The sequence below is a fragment of the Marmota marmota genome, unplaced genomic scaffold (genome assembly GCF_001458135.2).
Source record: "Marmota marmota marmota unplaced genomic scaffold, marMar, whole genome shotgun sequence".
Classification (NCBI taxonomy): domain Eukaryota; kingdom Metazoa; phylum Chordata; class Mammalia; order Rodentia; family Sciuridae; genus Marmota; species Marmota marmota.
The window spans coordinates 27,145,303-27,170,442 of NW_026000026.1; the positions used below are offsets into that span (position 1 = coordinate 27,145,303).

The window sequence follows — 25,140 nt, forward strand, 5'->3', positions numbered from 1 at the left end:
TTCTTTCTCCTGAAGGAGGGAGTGTCCACAGCCCAGGCCTCATCCCTCAGGGGCCTTTTGTGTAGCAGTTGTGACAAATGATACACTCTTGTGGAAGCAAGCAGCTGCAAAGCCCCTTCCTTCCCTGTAGAGGGGGAAATCCTCTGGTCACCTCTTGGGTGGCGGGAGAGATGTGGATGTGTTGTATGCCACAGCAATTTTCATGGAGGATGGAAGGAAAGTCCCCCCACCACCAGGCCAAGATAAGATTTTATAACAATCAAAGTCTACTTCAGTGTGAGTTTCCATACAACATGCTGGTGATATTTCTTCAATTTTTTTGGTTGTTTTTATTTTTTTTTTTCTTTAAAGTTCATTGATCGTCACAAAAACCCAGGAAATGCAACTAAGAAGAAAACAAATGTCCAACTGAGATCTAAGGACCCAGAGCAACGGAGGAGACGTGGCACTGGACCGCTGGGTGTGCACAGGGACAGGAGGGCTGATCCCCACAGGGCAGGGCTGCAGCGTGGAGACACAGGAGGGTATGAGGCAGCGGCCAGGTGGTTATGTTAACCGCTGCACGATGACGGCGTTGAGCAGGTTGGCTTCCTTTAGGGTCTGGTTCTCGTCATCCAGCTCTTTGTTTGGGAAGGTAGTCATGAGGACAAAGCTGGTGGCAGCCATGGCTGGCCGGGCGTCCACGATGAAGAGTCGGATGTCGCTGATCCTGGAGGAGTAGGGGTGGGCGGAGGCGGTGAGCAGGACCCTCCCTGGTGCCTACCACCCCGACTCTCAGAGGACGAGTCATTCAGAGCCCCTTTCCAAGCAGCAGCCAAGCTGTCACTTGGAAGTATGAGGCCAGTCCTCCCCCTGCTTCCTTCAGATGAACCCCAACATCCCCAGTGCGCTGCCACGGACGCCCGCCCTCCCCCTCATCCTCTTCTCCCTCTTTTGTTATCAGGCCACACTCCTCTACCACATTCAGTCTCCCCAGAAGCTCTCTGCTTTCCTGCCGGGAACCCTGACCACACCGCGGGCCTCAGCGGGATGCCTCTCCCAGGGCAGCCTTGCCTGCTCCTGGTTTCCACCCCACTTCCTGTCACAGCAATGATCAAGTTTGTAAATAAACACTCTGGGATGCGTTGGAATCACTGTCCCTTCCTGAGAGGCACTTGAAGCTCTTTCAGCAACTCCTCAGGGCCAGGAATTCCTTCTCTACCTGCTGCTTGTGTCCTGAACCTGGTATGAGAATGATGTCCCCAGGAATAGCCTCCTCCCTAGAGTGCTTCCACAAAGTTCCCTTCCCCTCCAACCCCTGGATTCTATGCACCTACACCAGCTCAAGGCCTGGGGGTGCATGATGCAGCCCGAGGCCTGGGAAGACCAGTCCTCACCAGTGCCCAGCACAGGCTTCCACAGGATGAAAGAATCCTTCTGGGGCTTCTGAGTGGACTGAAACTGAGGCAATAACTCAGGGAGCAAAATGGGCCACTCCTCCTTCAGCTCACACCTAGGCAAGCCTCCCGAGGCTCCAGCTCACACCTGGGCTTGTTACATGCCAAACCCTGGCCCCACATATGGGTCCAGGCTTGGTTGGCCCATGACTGATGAAATTTAAAGACATCCCTGCTCTCAAAAGAGGGGCTGTCACATATCTTTATTGGTGATAGCCCTTCAGCACCTCCCTTGCTGGTCTCTTCAGCTCTGGTTGCCTTACTTTTTCCATCTAACACACAGAGGAGAGTTTGGCCTGACTCATCCCAGACAGCCTGAGACAGTGAGCAGGTATTCCCAGAATTCCCAAAGACCAGATCCAGAAAAATCTTAAGAGCCTAGTGGTTTTCAGAGGCCCTGGGGGAGAGAGGTGGAAGAAGCCAGGTGGGTGGGGTGCGGGCCCTGCACCTTCCTCCTCCACCAACTACAGCAGTTCTAATTTGATCTCTTCTGTACCCAGGCTTTGGTATGATACTTCCTGTGAAGAAAGAATCTGGTGACTTAAAAATCCCAAGGATGAGGAACAAGACCCACAGGAAGGAGTAAGCTGCCCTTGGCACACTAATGGAAGAGGAGGACCAAAGGCTTCAGACTCGCAGTACCCCTCCTCCCTGCCTAGGGAAAGCCTGCTCATACTCAGAACAGCTCCCTGCTTCCCAGGCTCCAGGTCATTGCTAGCAAAGCCAGGCCAGGACAGGCCAGGCCACACGCGGTACCTGTGGCTGTGGTTGAACTTCTGCACCAGCCTCCCGCCATCAGCAAGCCTGATCTGGATGTTTGTGGTCGGCTCTGACTCGTTGATCAGGATGGAGGAGCTGGCTTTGGCTTCATTTTCCGCCTGCTGGGCTGGGGAGCTCGTGTTCAACAACTGGGGGGCTGTGCTGAGGGGAGAGAGGCACATCAGCACAAGAACAGGGAGGGACTCGTCTCAGCATGCTGGTGGACATCAGATGTGATCCTGGCCTGTGTTTGGTGCTGCTGATCTAGAGACCAGACAGGAGGAATCCCAGCCCTGAGGGACTCGCGGGCCCAGGAGAATCCACCCTAGCACCAAGTCACTGCTGCCTCCCTCTCTCCTGAGGCAGAAGAGACAGGCTCAAGACTGGAGGAGCCAACAGCAGCTGAGGGGAACACTCCATGTCTGTGGCAGAGGCAGCCTTGGCACAGTCTGGCAAGTGACCAGCTGGGATGAAATGTTCAGGCCTGCGCCCTCAGTGCGACCTCATTCATGTGTGCATCTCACATACATGTGCCCCCAAAGGCCCCATCTCACCTCCATCACTGGCACGAATGCCAGGTCTGTTGGGATTCATTATACAGTGAATAGGATATGGTGTCTGCCAGTGTTGAGATCAAATCTTGGAAGTGGGTGGACCAGGGTGTGAATTCACCCACTAGCTCAGTGACCTTGGGCAAGTTAATCAAGCTCCCCTAATTTCAACAAATGTAACAGGACTTTTTTTTGATGTGTGGTAGTGGAGATTGAACCCAGGCATCACACTTGCTAGGCAAGCATTCTACCCTTAGCTACATCCCTAGCCTTTAAAAATTTTTAACTTGAGACAGGGTCTAAGTTGCTAAGGTTGGCCTCTAACTCAGTGGTCCTTCTGCCTTCTCTCCTGGGAGCTGGGATTACAGCATGTAACACTACACCCAGCAGTTAGCAAGGACTGGTAACCAGGGTTGAGGCTGCCTGTCTTGCTTCGTTGTTGTGAAAATTAAAGGAGAATTGCATGAACTAGTCTGGGTGATGGATGAAATGCACATACAACTCACTCCCAGTTCTCCATGAGCCTTCTTGCCACTAAACCACCCACCTGCCTTGTTCTTAGCCTTCCTCCTAGCAGATAGCTGGGCCAGAACTTTGCAAAGAAAGGCCATTAGGTAAGAGTTTGATGGCTTCTCTTCAAAAGCACCTAATTAGATAAGTTCCTGTACCTAACTCTTCCAATTTTTATGACCTAAAAAAGCATACTTGCGGAATCAGGCATAGGGGGTACCTGTAATTCCAGCAACCTGGGGGACTGAGGCAGGAGGATTACAAGATCAAGGCCAGTTTCAGCAACTTAGAGAGACCCTGTCTCAAAATAAAAATGGAAGAAAGGACTGGGGGTGTAAGCTCAGTGGTAGAGTGGCCCTGGCTTCAATCCTCAATACCAAAATAAATCAATAAAAAAGGGTATTTGTAGCAAATCCAACTGAAGGTACTCTTCAAAGTATGCTCCACAGGACACTTGTCCCTTCAGATACCTGCAGGAAGGTTTAGGAAACATCACATACTATTCCAGCGGCATCAGGGCATTAGCATGTTCAGTGCCTTGAGAAAGGAGCAGTGACGGCATCTCATTGACTACCAGGCCCTTTTCAGGTGTTACACTTACTAACCTCCTGCAGCAGGAGTCAGGGAAACCAGTGTGTGAAACACTGCCCGGGAACAAAAAATAATAAAAAGTCAACATTCTTTTCTGTGAAAGTGAAATATAGGCTTAGAGAAGACAAACTGGAGCTCAGAGGCGAATGCTTGCCACATTTGTGCATAAGGAACTGCTCCTGCTCATCAGCCTCACAGCACATGGGATTCAAATGTGGGCAGAACCCACAGGTAAATCACACCGTCCCAGGCAGGAGAGATGCCTGGAAATAGTGCAAGTGCTTGTAAATGCCTCCTCTCTTCTAAAGCTGTTTTGTTCACTAGTTTTAGGGGCATTAGGCCAACTCTCCAATTAGACTACAGGCAGCAGACCCCTCAAGTTAAGAACAAGTCCAAGTACACATGACAGGTATTCATGTCATGGTACAGCATGATGAACACAAGAGCTGCTTATGAAGTACCTCTACCAAGCCAATTCCTATGCTGAACACTTTATACATATGAACTCACTTATGCCTCAGCCCACAAGATGGGGGCTCATCACCTCCATTTTTCAGATAAGAAATGGAGGTGTAGGGGGGTCAGGCAATTTGCCCAAGATATCAGTGTTGGTTTGAGGTAGAGCCAGGATACAAGCCAAGCTGTCTGGCTCTGGTCCTGTGCTCTTTTAACACTGTCACATTCTTGTGCCAGATCCGGGAGTCAGAGAGATTAAGGCCTGGATTTCAGGAACCTGACCCCAAGACTCAGTTTCCTCATTAGTAAGAGTTCAGCACACTCTCCAAGGTTGAGAAAATAGCTAAAAATATGCACTGTACCAGGCATATACAAAAATGTCTACGTGGCTGTGAAGAACATCTAGGATACCTTCAGCAAGACGGACAAGAGCAGAGACTGGAGGGAACCCTGTGTGGCACTGACCAGCAATGTGGCCCTGGGCAAGGCCTGACCTCTCCAAGCCTCAAAATCCTTATCTGTAGTATGGGGATCAAAACAGGATTAAAGGAGACGATGCATGGAAATGACTCACAGTGCTCAGCTGAGAGAGAAAACCCCTCAAATAGCTGATTACTATCTTTTTTCAAGATTCTGCCCCATCATGTTTGCCATCACTTGGCAATAGCACTGTCTACCCATGGGCTGTAAGTGGAAGTCACCTACAAGGTACTCCCAGCCAATGCTGCTCTCAGGGTGGATTGGGTGGAGGAGAAACTCCATCACTGGGCCTCAGAGTGAGATGCTCAAGAGCATTAGTTCACCATGTAGGACAGATGCACGCTTCTGTCCAAAGGACCAACCTGTACCTAGTTTCTTGAGAACTGCTCCCATGTGGGCTACTGCAAAAGTGAGGGCATTTCACCCAGAGGCTGGAGAGGCTGAAGCAGACTTTAGAAAACAAGGCATTTCTAGTATCTCCCTGCAAACACTGTAAACATTCACAAGTCACAAGGAAACTGAGTCTCTCAGAGCAAGACCCTCAGCCACCTAACTGTTCATTGCCTTCATAGTGGAAAAAACTGGCATTAAGATACTTTCTTGTCATAATTTCAAATCCTGAGACTCAGCCAGGCCTGGTGGTGCATGCCTGTAATCCCAGTGACTCAGGGCTGAAGCAGGATTCAGTTTGAGACCAGTTTCAGCAATTTAGCAAGACCCTGTCTCAAAATAAAAAAATAAAAAGAACTGGGGATATCAGTGGTAAAGCACCCTGGGTTCAACCCCCAGTACAAAACAAACAAGAATAGAACTCTAGCTGGGTGCTGTGGTGAACATTTGTAATCCTAGCAGCTTGGGAGGCAGATAAAAAAACCAAAATCCAAAACCCCCAAATAAACAAAAACCTCCAGAAACATTTATTTCAAAAGTTACCATGGTATATTTGTTGATTGATTTAAGTTTTGTATAGGTGCCCCACATCTAGAATGATGGGACTTCATGGGTTAATAACAAATGAAAAAAAGAAAAAAAAAAAAAAATCAGGTGCTCTCCAAAGCTCATCACAGCTACCATGGAAGTTCACCTGAGAACGGCACCCTCCAAGTGGCACACGGATGAGGCGAGCAGGCCAGCTAATGTAACTATTTTGGTTCTGGTAAGTCACAAACCACTGGTCTCTAGTGTCCTGAGCTCTGATCCTTGCTCCTTGGCAAGGATAGTCAACAGGGAGGTAGGGAAACCAGGAGAGCACCAGCCAGAAGCTGAAAAGGGCCTCGCTGCTGGCACACCAGGCTCTGAGTCCTTCAGATGGCTGTGAGGAGAAAGGCAGAGAGGGTGTCCTGCTGTGCAGGAGCATGGCAAGGAATGCCAGTTAGAAGGCTTCAATCCCAATCCCGGCTCTGCCACACACCAACCAAAGGCAAGCTAAGAGCCAAAGAGCAGAGGCTTTCTGCATTTTAAACCAGGACAGTACTGGCAAGAGAGGGACACTTTGCTGAGTGCCTGTCAAATGCAACAGTTCCTTCAGAAAAACACTTGACAAAGTGAACCCAAGGCCACGGTCAAGGCTGAGTGGGACCCTGAGAGAAGGCAGCCTGCCTATAAGGGTTGTTAATCCCAAAGCCCACACTCTCCATATTCTTCCTCCCATAAAAATAAAATCTGAATGCCTCTGAAAATGGTAAAAAGCTATCCACAGTGAGGACACAAGGTCTGCTGGGCCTGGCCAGTGTTCTTCCTTACCTGCCTAGTTTCTGGCCCTCACCAGTGAAGGCTTTGAAGGCTCCCTTGGGCTTCACGAAGTCCTCGTCCCGATGGTCCTCCATATCCAAGTTCACCTGCCCACCATGAGCTAACCTCCGCAGCTCAGCTGGCACCTCCCTGAGAAGGAAAAGGCAATGCTGGGGCTTGCAGAGGGCAGGATGGAGGGTAAGGAGAGTGCCACTGGTAGAGACCTGCTGCTCCAGTGGCTTCCTATCTACATCTTCTCTTGTCTCCTTGGTCACAGTGGACAACTATTTCTTATTTTACCATTTGGCTTTGCTCCAGACCCAAAGGTGAAAAATGGACACAATGTTTTTGGAGCAGATCTGTTCATCTGTATTTCAACTGTGCTAAACCTGCTTCAAAAAATTTATTTCTCAAATCATAAATGTTTTGCCTCGTCCTTTCCTATTGCCATCTCATTCACTTATTTGGAACTCAAAGGAGGGCTTTTCTCTTACCCTCTGCGGATAGACTCCAGAAACTGGGCATTGGCTGGGTCTTGGTAGCTTCTGAGTTCACCATTGTCCAGGCTGAATCCACTTTTCCAGAGCTTCAGCACTACATGAACCTGGGATGACAGGAGGTAAGCAGTTGTTATTATTTTTGGTACTGGTAACTGAACCCGCGGTACTTTACACTGAGCTACATCCCCAACCTCTGTAATTTTTTATTTTGAGACGGGTTTTGCTAAGTTGTTGAAACTATCCTTGATCCTTCTGCCTCGGTCTCCTGAGTTGCTGGGATTTCAGACATGTGCTACCAGTCCAGCAGGTGGTAGGCAATTAAAACATTGACAGGAACCTGGAAAGCACACTGATTTGAACCTGCAAATCAGTAAGCTTTTACTATTTCACCACATTATTAAACAGACAAGCAAACATACATATAGACATGTGTGTAAAGGGAAACCAATCAACAACCAAGCAAATAAGCATTAACCTAAAGTAAGAAGGTGACCCGGCACAGGCTGGGAGCATAGGCATTGTATTAAGGAAGCCTGGGGTTGTGTCCTGACTTTGCCACTCACTGGTGAGTTGGCTCTGAGCAGATTCAGATGACTCGATTGAAGCTGTGGCCTGCTCCTCTGTAGGACTGCCAGTGTGGTTGGTATGTAGCTAGTGTTTTAATAAAATACCCTGGCAAATCTACTCCTGGACTATTTTGCAATCATTAAAAAAATGACGTCTACAATTTCTGTCAACAACAACTCCCTATATGCATTCTCAGAAGAGTTTAGAAGGCTAAAAACAAATGCCTTAGTAACTGCTGCCACAAGAAGACAGGATTTTAACTTTCAATTCTGACTGACTTTTTTTATTTTGGAACAAAACCCAAAATGATTTAAACATATATTATACAAAGTTATATTCAGGCTGGAGTTGTGGCTCAGTGGTAGAGCACTTGCCTAGCGTGTGAGAGGCACTGGATTCAATTCTCAGCATAAAAATAAAGAAAGGTATGATGTCTATCTACAACTAAAAATATATTTTAAAAAAGGAACTATTCACAAGGCTACATGAAAGTGTTTGTGGCATAATATTAATGTTTTAAAAAGATTAAAATTTATTCATATGGTATGATTGCAAATTATAGGGAGAAGGTCCCTATGCATATGGAAAAAAGTACTGGACAAGTAAGAAGGCAAAACAGAGAATCCCAGATACAATGTCCATATGCCTGAGATCCATGGAATGCCCAGAAAACTTCATTTGGCCATCCCCTCCCCCCATCCTTTCTCACCAGCCCCCTGATCAGCCAGATGAGAGCTGCTCCAGCAAGCCCCTCTATTTAGACCACACAAGGACACCATTTCTACAGACCCCCTCTTTAAGGAGGCTGCTGGTTCACATACTACACACAACTGATCCCTTTCAGAAAAAAGGGCAAAATAGCCCCCAAACTTCCCCGAGGAAGGCGGGCACACTCACGTCTTGGCTGGAGTGCCGCCTCCTTTCCCCTGCCACATAGGCAGACTCTTCTTCCGGTGCTGCCCCAAGGCGGTAGCCACCACCTGCAAATGGCTATAAAGGACAAGTTCATAAACACCTGGTGATAGGGCTTAGATTCAATGATGCATCTTAGGTGAGTGAAAGAAAAGAGGCAGGGATTCTGATCACGCTTATTCACCACTAGATGTGCTTTCTCTGAGTAACTCAGTGCCCACAGGGCCAGGCACTATGGCAGATGAATTAAGTAACCAGGATTAGGGTAAAAACAGGAAAGGGGAGGGGGAGCACAGTTAGATGAAATAGCTATTAAACTCTAGTTAATTACAGCCATGTAGGAATCCAGGAGCAGATAATTCCAAAGTCTTTTTCATTTTCCCAAAGGCAGAAATTCAGATTTTATATCAAGTTGGTGGCAATTAAAGTCAATTAGAACAAAAAAACCCCTGAGTTGGTCAAATTGGATAGGCCAAGACAACACGCCTGCAGGACCGAATCTAGATTGCAGGCCAAAGGTTTGAAAATTTTGCCCCCAATTGTGGTTGCATGTTAAAGGATGGGAGAAACTATATTAGTTTTCTGCATAGGAGACCAAGTAAGCAAATGGGGAGAGAAAACAAACCAGTCAAGACTGACTGAATGAACAAAGTCTCCTTTTCCAGGGGAACCCTGGGTCTTATGGGCACAGACAGGGACCCTCATGCTCACTCTAGGTTTACTGGTCTCTCCCGGGCTCTTGGTCACTCGTTCCACAGCTACAGCTCCATGCTCCTTGGCACCTTTAAAGAGATCATCCACCAGCTCGTTGGGACTTCTCTTCCGGGGAGGGCCAACAATCTGCTGTCCACTTCTCTCTGAGCCCCCAGCATAAAACCTGTGTAGAAAATAAGCTTCTAACACTAAATGCACATAGAAAACAAAAAGAAAACAAACACAGCATGCGCCAGGTTCTGGGCCCAGTGCTGGGCCCACTGGATCAAAGGGCACAATGACCGTCTTAAAGGAACTTACTGGCTAGTTGGGGACACATACAACAGAGGCAGGCAGGCACAATGCAATGTGAGCAGCCATGATGTCAGTAAGGGGACTCAGGCACAATGAGAGGGGAGGACAGCCACGGCTTCCTTCAAAGGCATCTTCCAGGCTGAGTCTTGAGGATGAGTTATCAGGTGAAGGGGTCAGGGAAGGGCATTTCAGGCATGCACAGCACCATGCCAGCACAGGAGCATGCCAGCCAGGAACCGTCTGTCCCCTGCGCCTCTTCAATAGACAGCAACTACAGTCCTAGCCAGGTAAGGCTATCTCTAGTAGCTCTGGGTTAATGGTGGCAGTGGCAGGGTTAGTACAGCAGCTAGGCTCCAGCACTGGCTCTGCCACTGTGACCTGGGTAAGCCAGTGCTCTATTCTGGACACTTTCCTTGTCTTTGAAATGGGAGGGAGGAACCGCATGCCCTACCTACCTGCTCCTTAAGTCAGGGCGGTGAGGTTCAAATCAGCAGATGTATGCAAAAGAACAAGCAGAGTAATGCACACACGTGAGGTGGTGTGACAGCACCAAGAGCTCCCCCAAGACTCACCTCACCATTGTGGTGACACACACTGGAGAACCAGAGGAGATAGTACTTGAGAAGGCCAGGGAAGCCCAGATCTCAAATACAAGCCCCCACACAACCACACGGGGCTTGGTAATGGGTTAAGGGTGGCTTGAGATTAAATTAGTAGTTTTTTTTTTTAACTTGAGCCTGAAAACCAGTTGTCATGTAGCTGCCTTCTTATCACTCTTAGTCACAGCCAAGTCACAAAACCTAGGAAAATTAGTTCCAATCCTCTAATTCTAGAAGTCACCTGGGAATGTGAAGCAAAATTTAGGTCCTGACAGGGCAGTGTCATTTCAGGTCTGAAATGCTGAGGGGCCAAGGGAGCTATGGATGTGAAATAATGGAGGGCTGGAGAGGAAACGGTAGAGGCCATTTAGGAGCCTAGCATTCACATACTTAATGACAACACATTTCACTCAAGGAATATAAAACCCTAAAATTAACATATATTACTGAACTTTGTATTTAAATGAAGGTTCTGGGGAACATAATATAGGTGAAATAGGAGAACACATATAATTTCTCAGCCCTCTTGCCAAAGACTAACCAATGCGAGGAAGCTGCATTTCCATGATTACATACAATGTTTCTCAGGAACATTTGGTGGACAGAGGCAGACCCATGAAGAACCAAAACCCATAAAATGAGGCTGAAGCCAGTTTATTCCCATTCAGTCCAGCTAAAGTTCTGCTCAACAGACTGTAAGGTTTTTAACTAAAGGATCTCCAAGCCTTGGCTTAAGAACTGGGAGTCTAGGATCAAGAGCATTAGGAATATGCATGCCCTTGACCTGGTATTTCCACACCAGGAATTATTGTAAGAAAATAACCTGAAATTGGGTCAAAGATTAATACACAAAGATGCTCACTGCACTGATATATAGTAGTAAAGAAACTGGAAACAGCTGAGGATGTATCTCAGTGATAGAGTACTTGCCTAATATGCTCAAGGCCCTGAATTCAATCTCCAGTACTGACAAAAACAAACAAACAAAATCCAAAATACCCCCAAATAACAAACAAACAAACAAACAAAAATTAGAAACAACCTAAATGTTGGTTAGTCCACATGACAGATTATTATTTAGCCACTGAAGTTGCCATGTGCGATGGCACATGCCTGTAATCCCAGAGACCAGGGCGGCTGCTGAGGCAGGAGGTCATCATGTTCAAGGTCACCCTACACAAATTAATAAGACCCCGTCTCAAAAAATTAAAAGGACTTGGGATGTAGGTCAGTGGCAAAAAAGAGAAAGAACACGCTCATGAAGAATTTTAATGACATGAAGGGCTTAAGACCTAGCATTAATCCAACAAAAGAAACCAAAATCTGATCTTCACCTTGCAAAATACAACACAGAACAAAGACCCATTGGGAATACACCAAAATATTAACTGTAGTTATCAAAGGGTAAGTGAACATTATATTTTATATTAGTTCATATTTTCCACAATGGACATTGATTTTAACTTTTAGGAATGTTCTAATAAAATCAATCTGTGTGTGTGTATTGGAGGAGCACACATTTAGAAGCCTATTACTCTATTTATTATGTGATGTACTGCTTTATCTGTAAAAAGAAAAAAGCTGGAAAGAAATACATCAGAAGTACTGACACCCGGTTATGTCTGTGTTGATGTGAATGACTTTTTACTTTTGATTTGTTCCTGTCCCATAATATTCATCAATAAATACACAGTTTTAAAAACAATTTAACAAGACAAACCCATACAACCACAAAAGGGTGAGAGAAAAGTAACAGGGGACAGGGATCACTTCTAAGCTACAGGGAGTACGGTTAGAATGTACCCCTATCCCCAGCAGTAAGACTAACAGTGACCCACATGTGTTCCATGTCATGCTCTAGGTGATCTAAGCACCACTGCAGGATGTACCCCATCAAAAACTTACCTCTGTCCTTCCTCCTCCTCCTCCTCCTCATCTTGGTCATGAATGAGGTCTCTGAAAGATGTCACCCTATTATCACTGGAGACACAGAAAGGAGCAAAATGATTTTGGGGAGTTTAAAGAAGGTAACCCCATCACCAGCTTCGGAGTTGAGAACAATGGAATTAGAGATGTGTGTGTGTGTATGTGTATATATGTGTGTGTGTGTGTGTGTGTGTATATATATATATATATATATTTTTTTTTTTTTTTTGTGGGATGAGAAGCTGTATGTAGATGAGGGTTAACCTCCCCTAAGCTTATTTGTAAAATAATGTGGCATTTATTTCTTCAAAGCCACACAGGACTGAGAATAAATTAAAAAGTGATACTATGAGGTAATATCATAATATTATGATATTATGGGGAATCTAACATAAGTTATCCTGGGAGAGGGGCAATGAGGTCTTTACTTCTTTAAAAGCATACTACTGGATAACTGTTTTCATAATTTAAATTTTAAATACTGAGGGATTGTCTGCATGTCAGGCACTGAATAGATGCTGGGTCTGTACAGTTCATCCCATAATAGAAGAGACGGGCCAGGCAACCATCCATTAAATTTTGTGCCAGAGGGGCCCAGAGACAGCTCATAAGGCCTCATAAATATGGAGCCTCTTAAGAGGGAATGGGAAGAACATTAAAAAATACCATTCCAGCCCACCCCCTCCAAATCTAGGGACATTCTACTACTGAGCTATATCCCTAGCCAATTAAAAAAAAGAAAAAAAAATATTGTTTTAGTTGTCAATGGGCATTTATTTTATTTATTTATATGCGGTGCTGAGAATCGAACCCAGTGCCTCACACATGCTAGGCAAGCGCTCTACACTGAGCTCCAACCCCAGACCCTCCAGTCAACTTTACTTTTTTATTTTGAGACAGGGTCTTGTTGGCCTCAAACTTGTAATCCTCCTCCCAAGTTGCTAGAATTACAGGCATGTGATACCACACCCAGCTAAAACACCACATGTGGACTAGTGCCAAAGAACGGGTAGGCAGGCAACCAGGTGCATGAATGGTGGTTAGGCTGGTGGGCAAGGGGACAGTACAGCATTACAGGGAAGCTGCATATGTAAATGTACAGTCACACACTGCAGGAAGGATGAGGAGTCAGGAAGTAGAAATGAAATGAACATGAGGGTGGGCAGCCTCGGGGAGAGGTCCTGCTTGCTTCTGCTGCAGGTCAGTTAAGAAAAGGTGTTTATTAATACTTAGGAAACAAGCAGTGTTGTGCAGGTGAGGAGAGCACACTAACAGAGGCCTGAGGAGGGTGAACTCTCTCCTCCAACGCTGTCTTACACTACTACTTTCTTCCTAGTTTAGACCTGTTCTCAAGAACAGGCTTAGTTTTTCAAGGACAATAAGACACAAATTTTATAGATGAAATATTTCTGTATTTCTCCCAGGAAAAAATAGCGTTCCTAGAATATGGGGAGTAGAGTAGAGGCTAACAGAGGTTTCATGAAGCCAGACAGGAGGAGTTGTTTACAAAGATTAAAGTTTCAGCTTCATCTTGAAGATTTTTAAGTAGATAATGAGAATAAGAGAGGCTCCGAGCTTCCCTCAACAAGAAGTGAGAGAATCCCTGCTTGAGCTAGCTGAACAGCCTACTGGACATTCCCCTTTGGCTAAATACACTACAGTTCACAAGGATCTGAGTGCTGACATCTCTATGGTGCCCAGACAGGCTACTTCTACTTGCTCACCTGCCCTGGGGGGAGTTCAGAGAGGATCAGCCCAAAGTCTCCTCCAGTGATATGGTTAGGATAAGTATCCATGGGAAAACCCCTCCCCCTGTTGCTAAACTCTTTCATACAGACACACGTATGTCTGCTTGAGCAAGTCACTTGCTCTGGTTTTGGTTGGAGGTTTTCTCCTCCCCCACCCAAATCCACACATCTAGATTTTGAAGGTATCTGACAGATTCTGGTGTCAACGTATGTGAATCCAATCCCAATTCTGCCTCCTACTGTAGGATCTCGGGCATGCTATTTAAATTCTCTTAAGTCTTCATTTTCTCACGTGTAAACAGTAATAACCCCAGCATTAGCTTCCTGGGTTTTCTGTGTATGGTTGAGGTACTGATGGAGAAAGAGTCCTTTGCATACTGTGGCACATTTAAGTACTTCTCTTGAACAGCAATTCTGAAAGCATGGTCCTTGATCAGGAACATCAACATCACCCGTAAACCTATGCAATGCAAACCTCCTGAATAAAAAACTCTGGGAAGGGTACCTGGCAATCCAGTTTTAAGAAACCCTGCAGACAATTTTGATGCACCCTCAAGTCTGAGACCACTGTTCTGGAGTAATGCTCTGAGAGTCACCTTATGGCATGGACATCCCGGGCATATTACCAACGTTAGATTCCTCTATCCTATGATCTTCACAAAATGTCTCAGAAATTTCCATTTTTTTTTTTTTTTGACCATCAAAACTATATTCCCCAGAACACTGAAAAACAAAATTCTATTCCTCAGACTACTTGGAATCCCAAAGAAGCACAAAATCCTTTATTAGATCATATTTTCAGTTTTTAATCTGGCCATCTTGGTTCTGTGTGGCAGCATCTTCCTGTGAAGATGGAAATGTATCTGTGTGGCTACTGAACATCTGAAATGTGGAAAGTGCAAAGAAATAACTGAATGCTTTATTCAGTATTTTAAACTTAAATAACCACATTAGGCTAGTAGCTAACTTAACGGACAATTTAGTTCTGGAGAATCTGACAATGGCAGTCCCTGAAATCCTAACAAATTATACATCTTGTTAGATAAGAGAGGAAAAATACTGGAAGAAACTGTTACCTCTTGCCTGATCAGCATATAGGGGACAGGGGTGGGAGGTGCTGGGCAGTGAGACAGCCTATGGCAGTATAAGCAACTGTGGTTTTAGACAGATTTCGTTTGAATCTGTGAGTTACTCAACCTAAGACTGAGCACCATGATACATGAAAGGAGAGCGCACTGTCTATTCCCAACGCTGATGACAGATATAAGAATACAGGTGGGAATACCTGGACAAGCTAGACAGATGGTAAATGTTCCTGAAGTGCCAGCCCTCCTGCTTCCAATTTGCTTAGGGAAAAAAAATTAAGTTAAATACCAGGAAGAATTCAAGACAACATAGGAGATGTCACCCAGTAATAAGTGGGTATGGTCAAAGTGAATGAATTAGAGTTGCAACTGGAGTTCTGAAGAACAGGACTGTGGAGTACTGCTCAATAGAGAGTTGGGGGTGGAGATGAACTTGGAGGAGGCAGAGGGCAAGAGTGTGGGCACTCACTCAGATGAGAGGCTTGAGCAAGGGCAAAACCAAAAATAAGGCAGTACCGGGACACCAAAGAACTTGGTTTGGCTGGAACAAAGGTGAGAAATGAGGAAAGGGGAAAGCCTAGGAAGGTAGTTCAGAAAGGTGTTGAGTGCCCACAGGAGAAGCAGTATGCTGCTGGGGATGAGAGCCGAGATGCTGGAGGCAGAACAGCCCTGACCTGAAACCCTTGTTTTACTGACTGTGCGATCTTGGAAGAAGCCTAGCTCTAGTGTCCTCATCTGTAAGATGGGAACTATAACAGTACTCAACTCAGGGTTGTTGTAAAGACTAAAAAGGTGTGTATGGAAAGGCTTACCTCAGAGCCTGGCACCTACTAAGTGCTCAATAAACGTCAGCTGTTATCACTGAGGATTTTACACCTCCTTCCATAGCAAGTGCTAATCTTTTTAGGTCTACTCCTTTAAGAATGTAATAAAAGCTATGGACGCTTTTACTAAAAAAGGTATCTGCCGAAATACATACAAACTTGTGCCTATAATTCCAGTTAATTTGTAGAGCAACTCATATCCATTCCACAGACTCCTCTTAGGAGTTCACAGGCTCCACATCAAACATCCCTGTCCTAGAGTGACGGAGGAGCTCACTGATTGTGGTTACAGGGCAGTTGTGGCACCATGAATGGAAGGTGAGAAGATGACAGCAGCAGGTTAAGTACTCTGCAACAGCCAGGTCAGCGGGAAGCAGGCACTCCTCAGATCCCTTCGGGTGCTAGCACAAGTATGGCTTATGGTGAGCATACAGTTGACACTTTCCTACTAGACAAGGACAATGACAGAACAAACAGTGCCTTCCTTCTTCCTCTTCCTAGGCTTCACCAAAGTCCATTACCAAAACCAAGGCTTAATCAAGACAACGGGACAAGGCCTCTTAGGCCTAAATGTGTGTCTAGTCTTTCATTCCTTTCAGGCTTACTGTTAAACTCTATTTCCTTGATTATTTTACTTTAATGCTTATTTTTACACATATGTATTTGCTGTGGAATGGGACAGGGTACAAAGAACCAAGAAGTTGAGAACGGACGCCCAAAATGATAAAAATAAAATGAGAACAGAGATAACATATACTGTGCTCTAAGTGCTATGTAAGTACTGATTCATTTAATTGTGCGGCAGGCACTAATATCATTTCCATTTAACAGGTGGGGAAAACTGAGGGATTGAGATAAGTAATCTGTCCAAGGTCACAAAGCTCTGAAGTAGCAGAGCTGGAATTTAAACTTGGCAGTTAGGTTCCTGAGCCCCTACTTTAATGAACACTGTCTTGGGGGACTTTAGGACTAATACAGAGGAGTGTACTTGTGACTGGCATTAGAAACTAAGTTTCTAATCCTCTACCTTGGTATTTCTGACATGTCAACATCCCAACAGTGATCCACGATAGATATCAAAGGTTTATGTTCCAGGAAATAAGCCACCTCTACCAGCAGCTGCAAGAATGACCCTTATCCTAACAACCAATCCCAGGCAGTAAAATCCCAATATGCCATTACTAACACCTCACAGCTTAACACCTGCAAATAACTCAAAGATCACTTTCCTATTAGCTCTTTTCTCTGGAGATAGGAGGCTGAGAAAGATGTGAAGGGAGCAATGAGATTTGGACTTTGTGTTCCTTATTCAAAGGGAGGACATGGCCTTAAACTTCAGATGCACTCAGAAGACAGACAATTTACCACATCATGGCAAAGAAATATCCTTTTTGCATTTGGGGTTGAATTCAAATTCAAATAACCAGCACTGTCCCACTCTGTAGATCACAAGAGTGATCTGCCATGGGAGGCAAGGGGCCAAAAAAGTGATGCAAATGGGATCCCAGAGGTTAACACTGTGTCACCTCCCTAAATCAACTTTGGAAGGTGTAGGTTACACAGGTTAATTTTCTACAAGACCTGTTTTTATCTTTCTTTCTTTTTGTGGCTGTCCAGGGACTTGTGCATGCTATGCCAGCACCTATCCACTGTATCCCAGCCCCTCTTTTCATTTTGAGCAAGGATCTTGCTAAGCTGCCTAGCTTGGCCTTGAATTTGTCATTCTCCTGCCTTAGCCTCTGGAGTAGCTGGAATTACAGGTATGTGCCACTATACTAGTTAATAGCATTAACGGCCATCCCAAAATATCAAAGCAGCATCCCAAAAGGCATCTGACCTAATCTCTTTACATCTACGGTGACACTGCTTAACAATGTCAAGAGATGGAGTAGTCACTCCCTGAGTTTCATAAATAAAAGGCCCTCAAAAATCTTAAAAAATAGATTTTGTAGTTTTTCCCAGACTTAGATTATAACAACACTTGGGTAAGAGTTACACATGCTTCTGCATAGGAAATGATGAGGCTTTCAGGGAGTTACTAGTCAACACTTGGTCTAATTTTCTCACTGGAACCCAGTGGCCCACAAATCCAGGTCTGAATCCTCTGTTAAGTCAGAAACTAGCTCCTCATCACTGCTGGAAACGCTCATGTAGCAGGAAGTGAAGTTGGCCCTTACCTGGGGGCTGTGCCTCTGGACACTGAACTGGGGGTTGCCTGCGAAATGGTCACAATGTCTTCATCCCCTCCGTCCTCGTAAAAGCTCGCTAGCGCGATCTGAAACAGAGAGGTAGTACCTTGGGACCCTTAAAACAGTCCTTCACCTAATACATATCTCATCTGAGCACAAAGGAACAAAAATATAGACACAGCCTACACTTACAAGATGGCTTGTGTCTGGGGCCATAGAAAATTAGACCAAAAGGTAGTGGATGAACTGTTAGACTTCATGTCACCTGAAATTCCACCCACTAAGGGGTAAAAAAGGCAAGAAAAAAGATACTCTTCATTCATATTTTACAAAGTAAAAGCAGCATGTATTTATTGAACATTTATTTATGTGCCAAATTGTTTTGAGCACTTGACATGTGTCAATTCATTTATTCCTCACAGAAACTCATGCGATTAGTACTATTACTGTTTCATTTTATACTGATACAGAAGCACTCTGAAGTTAAGAAAATTGCCCAAGGTTAAGGTTACTAAGGAGAAGAGCCAGGTTTGATCCCAGGCAATATGCTCAGATCCTCATTCTTTAAGTGGAGTCCCTCCAAATTGCCACTTTTCCTTTCTTTCTGAAGCCCAATTTCTATCCCCCCCACTTTGGTACTGCAGATTGAACCTAAGGGCTTTACCACTAAGTCACATCTCCAGTCCTTTTTGTTTTTAATTTCGAGACACGCCTCCCCAAATTGCGATTCTCTTGCCTCAGCCTCCTAAATTGCTGAGATGACAGGTGTTGACACTGTGCCTGGCTCCTAGTGTCTTACTCTGGGAAATGGGGACACCTGTCCCATCAACCCTGCACACTGGATGAGATGATTAATATTTAAGCACAATCATTTCTTTGCTCTATGCATACAGAAGGACTATATAAAAGTCCTTTGGCCATTTGTGATTATATGTCTCTCACCAGCTCAATTACACGTATTTACTAATCACTCTGCACAAAGAAATAAGAAAGAGCACTGAGGTCTACAGAGATGATGAAGACACCACTCCCAATCTCAAGGAGACACTGAATGTATAGTCAGTGTACAGTCAGTGTACAGGAGGCACCGAGCCAACATGGGACATATCAGCCTGTTGGGAGGTAGTGCATTATCTTGGAACTTGAAATGAACTGACATTCAGAGAGCCTGCATTCAAGTCCTGGCCCTGCTGGGTAAGTCACAGCACATACATGAGCCACTTTCTCCACCTGGAGCGACACAATGAGATAGATGACCTGTTGACCATTACACTATGTGCTTTCAGGAAGAAGATTTTCTGTTTCGCACTTCTGCCCAGCACAGGGCCTTTGGGCTTTGCCTGTACAGGTATGTGATGCTTTAACTCTTACATTTGGGAAGCAATTTAAGTGGTGCTGTCAGCAGATCCAGTTAAAATCCCAACTCCACTACTTACTGGCTGTGTGACCTTGGGCACATTCCTTGTCCTTTGGGATGTTAATTCCTCATCCTTAAAACCGGGCGAGTCTTTACTTGTTTGGTTAGAATCAGATAGAACTGAGTTCCGATTCTATCTCTCCCACTTGGAAGCCAATAAGGCCTTCCTTGAGCAAAGCCACTTAATCTCAAACCTCAGCTGTAAAACGTGAAGGTTAAATGACATAAAACATGTAAAGCAGTTAGTACAGTGCCTGGCTTGTGGTAAGTACTCAATAAATATTAGTCATTCATCATCATCTACCTAAGACGTAGGCTGGCCTAGAACATTTATGCAACTCCTTCTGTAATTAATTATTGAGGGCTTCTTACATGCCAGGCATTGTTCTAGGCAGTGGGGGCTCATCAGGGTGCAAAAATCCCTGTCTCATGAAGCTTGTCTTCTTATTCAACAAGTATTTAGTGAACACTTAATACGTGCCAGTGAATTAAATAGTAAATTCCAAGAAACTCCCATTTTACAGTTGAGTTAACTATGGGGAAGAGGCTCTAACCCTGCGCCACCTCCCCAGGGGTAGTTTCTCCCAGCATTAGGTAAGAGGGGGCGTGGGCCAACTCCATGGCCAGGTTCTTCCCTCCGCCGCCGCCACGTTGCGGCTACGGAATTGAAAGACCGCGTCGTCGGGAGCGTGGTTCCACCCAGGAGCCAGCGGCTCCGACCCTCCTGGCCTGCAACTAGAGCCCAGCGCGGCAGCCACGCCCCCAGGCGACCCCTCTCCACGGCGGCGGCTGCTGCAGTGCGCGAAGTCTAGCCAATGCCGCGAGCGGGAGAGGCAGGGGGGAAACAGATCCGGCAGGGCAGGCCGGGGCTGGCCCGCGTTCCCCGACTCCCAAGCGGGGCCGGTGACGCGTGGCCAGCGGCCCTAGCACCCTGAGGCCTGGGTCGGGCCCCGACCGGGCAGGGATGACTATGCGCTTCGGCCGCCTCGGGCTTAAAGCGCCAAGCGCCCGCGCCCGGCAGTCCCCGGCCCACCCGATGCGGCCCGCCTCGCGGCGCTACCTGCAGGTCCCAGCCGGCGGACTCGAGGAAGAAGCGGGCCCGGTCCTCTTCGGTGCCCGTCACCGCCACGAACTCCCTCAGCGCGTCCTGTCGCTCCGCCGCCATCTTCGCCCCGTGCCCGTCTCAAACCGCTCCGGCTGCCGCCGCACAGCCCCAAACCTGCTGCCGCGTTCCGCTCAGCGGTCGACACAGCCCAGACGCTGGGCGCCCGCCCGCAGGCCCCGCCCCACGCGGTGCCTCACGCAAAACCCTCCGTGCGGAAATCCCCGCCGCTCCGCGCCCTCTGGAGGCCGCAGCGCGCACAGCAGCTTAACGGCGGGAGTGGGCGGGGCGGAGGATGAGAGGTGGAGCAGGTCTTCCACTCCCTGTGGGAGGAAGATCCGTTAGAGAAATGAGACTCATCGTCTCATCCTCTCATTTCACTCGTCCATTTATTTACTTGTTCAAACATTTCCTGAGGTCTGGCTATGGCCTGATGCGCTTCCAGGGTTATGGATTTGGCAGGGAACGAAGTTACTGCCCTCTTATTGCTTACAGTCTTGCAGGGGTGTGGGGGTTGGGGGAGGAGGGCGGTGCCCAGACCTTAAATCTGTCAATCCTCTACTCACAACCTTTCCATGGTTCTTTGCGTCACTCTGCACAAAAGACAGTCTCATGGCATGCAAGACTCTTGTGAGATAAGCCAGCTCCTCCATCTCATTTTCCCCAGTTCCTGCTATGCTCCCGGCTCTAGGCACCTTGCTCCTCTTGCTGTTCCTGAAAGGTGCCAGGCATGTTTTGGCCTCAGGACCTTTGCATTTACTGCTTTCTTGCTTTGCTTAGAGCACCATTTCCTTGCAACTCAGCAAAGTACTCTCCCACTGCTCCAAGAGCACGTCTTCGGACGTAAGTTTATCATTTAGGTACTCAGCTTCTTTTCCCTTTTGCCTCCTGCCACCCTGTCTGAGACTCTCTTCCCTTTGTCACCTCCTGATTCTTCTTCAGGTCTCTGTTTAGGTGTCCTCTTCTTGAGGATCCTTGAGACACTCCTCAGCCTCTGTCCAAACCCTTCTTAATAAAGTTGTTTTCTTGGAAACTTTGAAATATAGCTGGGCTCAGTGGTGCACACCTGAAATCCTGCCTACTGTAGAGGCTGAGGCAGGAGGTTGGCACGTTCAAGGCCAGCTTCAGCAATTTAGTGAGCCCCGTCTCAAAATTAAAAAGGCTGGGGATGTAGCCTTCAGTGGTAGAGTGCTTGTTTAGTATGAGTGAGGTCCTGAGTTCAAACTTGAGTACAAAAAAAAAAAAAAAAAAGGAGAAAACAAAGAAAATTTGATGCACATTAAAACTGTGCAAAAAAAGAAACTTGACATTTATCTGTCAAGTGTGTTAGGGTCCTGAAATATCAGTTACTTTGGAGGATCACAATTTTGAGGCAAGCCTGAGCAACTTGGACTCTGTCTCAAAGTTAAAATTTAAGAAGGAATTGGGGGCACAGCTCAGTGGTAGAGTGCTTCCCCAGCACGCACAAGGCTCTGGGTTTAACTCCACATACTGTGAAGACAAAACAATAACAACAAAAAAGTATTAGGGTCTAGATTCTGGTTATTATGAGCAGGTTTTCAGCTTTACCAGGTCCTGGCAAGAGTCATAGGAGGATGGGGCTTTTTTTGAGGTATGAGACTCATTTCCATTTCACCTAGCCCCACCCCTGCTCCTCAGCCCCTACTCCCTTCATTGCTTTGCCAACTCCACATGCCCCACAACCTCATGGAAAGTCCAAGAGGTGGAGGCTCGCTCTGGACCATGCTCATGCATTACTGGAGACTAACAACAATGAACCTCAGCTTAAAGATCGGTGGTATCTGGGCATGGTGATACACACCTGTAATCCCAGGTACTCAGGAGGATTGCAAAATCGAGGTGGTATAGTGCTTTAAGACCTCAGCAACTTTGCGAGGTCTTAACTTAGCAAGATTCTGTCTCAAAATAAAAAATAAAAAGGGCTGGGGATGTGGCTCAGTGGTTAAGTGCCTCTGGTTTCGATCCTTGCTGCAAAAAAAGAAAGTAATGTGTGGTTTTGATTGGCTCAACTGGTATTAGAGACTGAACCTGGTCATCACCTGTTCTTCAGTTTGTTCCACTGAGGGGAGCCCTTTCTTAGGCCAGGGGACCCCTCGTGTCTCTCCCAGAGGCCTTGGGACATCTTTCCCCATAATAGTACCTGGCAGTTATGTTTACTGAGCACTTACTATGCCCTAGACACTCTTTTTTTTTCTAATCTTTATTTTGTTTATTTATTTTTATGTGGTGCTGAGGATTGAACTCAGGGCCTCACATGCGCAAGGCAAGCGCTCTGCCACTGAGCCCCAGCCCCAGCCCCACCCTAGATACTCTTAAAAGAGCTTCAGATTTACTAACTCATTCATTCTTGTGGCACCTATGGAGTGAGTTCTGCTACTATCATTTTATCAGACCTCCAAGTGGGCTTGAATCTAGGTATCTCGTGCCTCCAAGTCCGTGTTCCTAACCACTGCACCACTCTGCCTCTCCTTGCCCCATGGGTCCCTGATCACCAATTCCTTTGTCTGATTTCTGCCGAAAGCTCCTGACCAATCTGACTAGAGGAATTTAGGAATTTGATCAGAAGCGGATGTGAGGGCATGAACTTGAAACTACAATTACATAACACTTAGATCTAAGTGTCCTGAACAAAACTGGGTGTGTACATGCTTGTAAAATGAGGAAAATACACAAGCGCAGGAAAACACATGAAATTGTGCAGGCCCACCCTGGATCCACCTCCAGTCCAGCTCCTGACACAGCCTTCTATAAATATTGGGCCCTCAGCCCAAGTCCGGGATGCTTCTCACTCTCGAGACAACCCTTCTGCTTCCTTGAAGGTATATCCACTTTCCTAGATAAACCTCCGTCTATGCCTTTGTGTGGCTTGTGCTGAAATTCTTTTCTGTCATGGCCAAGAATCCCCTGGGTCCTGAGTTCAGTTCCCCCTCCCTTCTGGGACTCCTCAGACCCTTCAACAGAGACATCTTTTCTCCCATGACAAGATGACACTGGACCCTCCAGAGGCTTCTGCAAAGAATGTTAATAATAATAATAATAATAATAATAATAATAACAACAACAACAAAAACAACAACAGTTATTACTTTTTGCAGTACTGGGAATTGAAACCCATGGTTCTCTATCACTGAGCTATACTTCCAGCCCTTCTGATTTTATTTTGAGACAGGGCCTCACTAAATTGCTCAGGCTGGCCTTGAACTTGTGATCTTCCTGCCTCTGGCTGTTGAGTGGCTGGATTTAGCTCCTTTATCTTCCTGATTCCCTACTATCAACATTTGTCTCTGGAATATTAGTACTTGGAGGAGGTTTGTTATTATTGGGGTGTCCAGGTGGGGTCCAGGTCCCTGGTGTCCCAGAAAATTGAGCAAGATCCTCACAAGTGACAGACAAAGTACAGATTTGCGGAAGGTGAAGGTGGAAGTCACCGCAGAATGGACTCAGCAAGAGGCCCCAGTGTCTGGAAATTAGTGTCTTATATGCTGATGTGCTGAGCTGTGGGCTGTTCTCTTCCATCTATGGACCTGATTGAAGACCTTCCCTGTTTGCTCCCTTTGGTTACCTTATGATACCTGACTAGAATAGTGTCCAGTTTCCCCCCATTGGTTAATTAATTAATTTTTGGTACCAGGGATTGCACCCAGGGGCACTTAACCACTGACCACGTCCCCAGCCCTTTCTATATTTTATGTTGAGCCGGGGTCTTGCTAAGTTGCTTAGGGCCTTGCTAAATTGCTGAGGCTGATATCAAATTTACAATCCTCTTGCCTCAGCTTCCTGTGTAAGCAAAAATAACCCCAAATGGGAGCTGACCTGGGATCAGCAAGCTGTCTTTTCCAGGAACAGTGGAGTGGCACATTTTCAGGGGTGAAAATGGTGACTGGTGACAAGAGGGGTCTGTTTTTAATAAGTCTTAGTGTGAATCATAGCAGAATGTTTAGTGTGACTTAATCATTAGAGACTTGGGAAGTGCCGGCTGGGCAGTCGGGAAACTAGTTGTGCAGATTATAAATCTAACTCAGGAAAACAGCTGGAGAAGCTCAAAGCCACTGTTACTGGGGAAGGATGACTGACCAGAGCCTAGAGCCTAGAGTTTACCTCCTTCCTCCCAGGACTCATCATCCCTGGGAAGGGCTGAAGGCCCAGGGCCAGGGCCTGATGTCTACCTTCTCTCCCCTGGACCCGATGTTCTCCCTCCTCCCTGGGGGCCGTCACCCCCCTTTTCTTGGGGGGTGTTATTTCCCACACCCTTCACCCTGAGTCACTGGGATTACAGGTGTTTGTACCAGGCCTGGCTCCCACTGGTTAATGCAGAGAACCTAATCACAGTACTGTCCACTGCACCCTTGTTGGTCATTTAGAGTACCGAAACTGTCGAGGGAGTTGTTGTGTGACAGGGTCCTCTGGGCAGGAGTTGTCATGGCAACGGGACTTGTGGTGCCTCATCTCCTGTTATGTCCTTCAGGGGCATCTCTCTGGTCCCCTGCCTCCGTCATCTTGGCGTCCTAAACTCCCACCTCCAATCTGATTCCAGTAGTAATGAGACCTAGTCCAAACCATTATGGCAACTGTGAAATATTTTACAAGTCTGGCCACAGGAAACACTGGCAGGGCTGCCTGGCAAACAGAATTGTCCAGGTCTGATGGGGGTGTGCGTTGGCTCAAAGGCACATCACTGATCATTTCCCAAATTTTGGGATTCTCCCTCCTCCTCCTCCTCCTCCCTCC

General features: G+C 46.4%; 1 protein-coding gene across 3 annotated transcripts; it reads right to left on the minus strand.

The window, feature by feature from the left end:
* Positions 1–344: 344 nt before the first annotated feature.
* On the minus strand, positions 345–20,577 carry Nsfl1c (NSFL1 cofactor). 3 transcript variants are annotated; one of them, XM_015482136.2, is made up of 10 exons: positions 20,350–20,577; positions 17,861–17,958; positions 12,006–12,080; positions 9,957–9,962; positions 9,205–9,370; positions 8,479–8,571; positions 7,009–7,118; positions 6,527–6,664; positions 2,193–2,357; positions 345–709 (listed from the first exon to the last, which is right to left on the minus strand). In XM_015482136.2, exons 1-10 carry the CDS (start codon positions 20,452–20,454, stop codon positions 547–549), a joined length of 1,119 nt encoding a protein of 372 aa, XP_015337622.1. In that variant the 5' UTR covers positions 20,455–20,577; the 3' UTR covers positions 345–546. The 3 variants fall into 3 exon arrangements, with proteins under 3 accessions (XP_015337622.1, XP_015337630.1, XP_048667134.1); XM_015482144.2 differs by lacking the exon at positions 9,957–9,962; XM_048811177.1 differs by lacking the exons at positions 9,957–9,962; positions 12,006–12,080 and having other exon boundaries at positions 20,350–20,552.
* Positions 20,578–25,140: the final 4,563 nt, after the last annotated feature.

Coding starts and splice junctions, on each gene's coding strand:
- Nsfl1c (XM_015482136.2), bottom strand. CDS start 20,454: ATGGCGGCGGAGCGACAGGACGCGCTGAGGGAGTTCGTGGCGGTGACG. Junction 7,119..8,478: donor GGCGGCACTCCAGCCAAGAC/GTGAGTGTGCCC, acceptor CTGTCATCCCAG/GTTCATGTAGTGCTGAAGCT. Junction 2,358..6,526: donor GAGGGCCAGAAACTAGGCAG/GTAAGGAAGAAC, acceptor CTCTCCCCTCAG/CACAGCCCCCCAGTTGTTGA.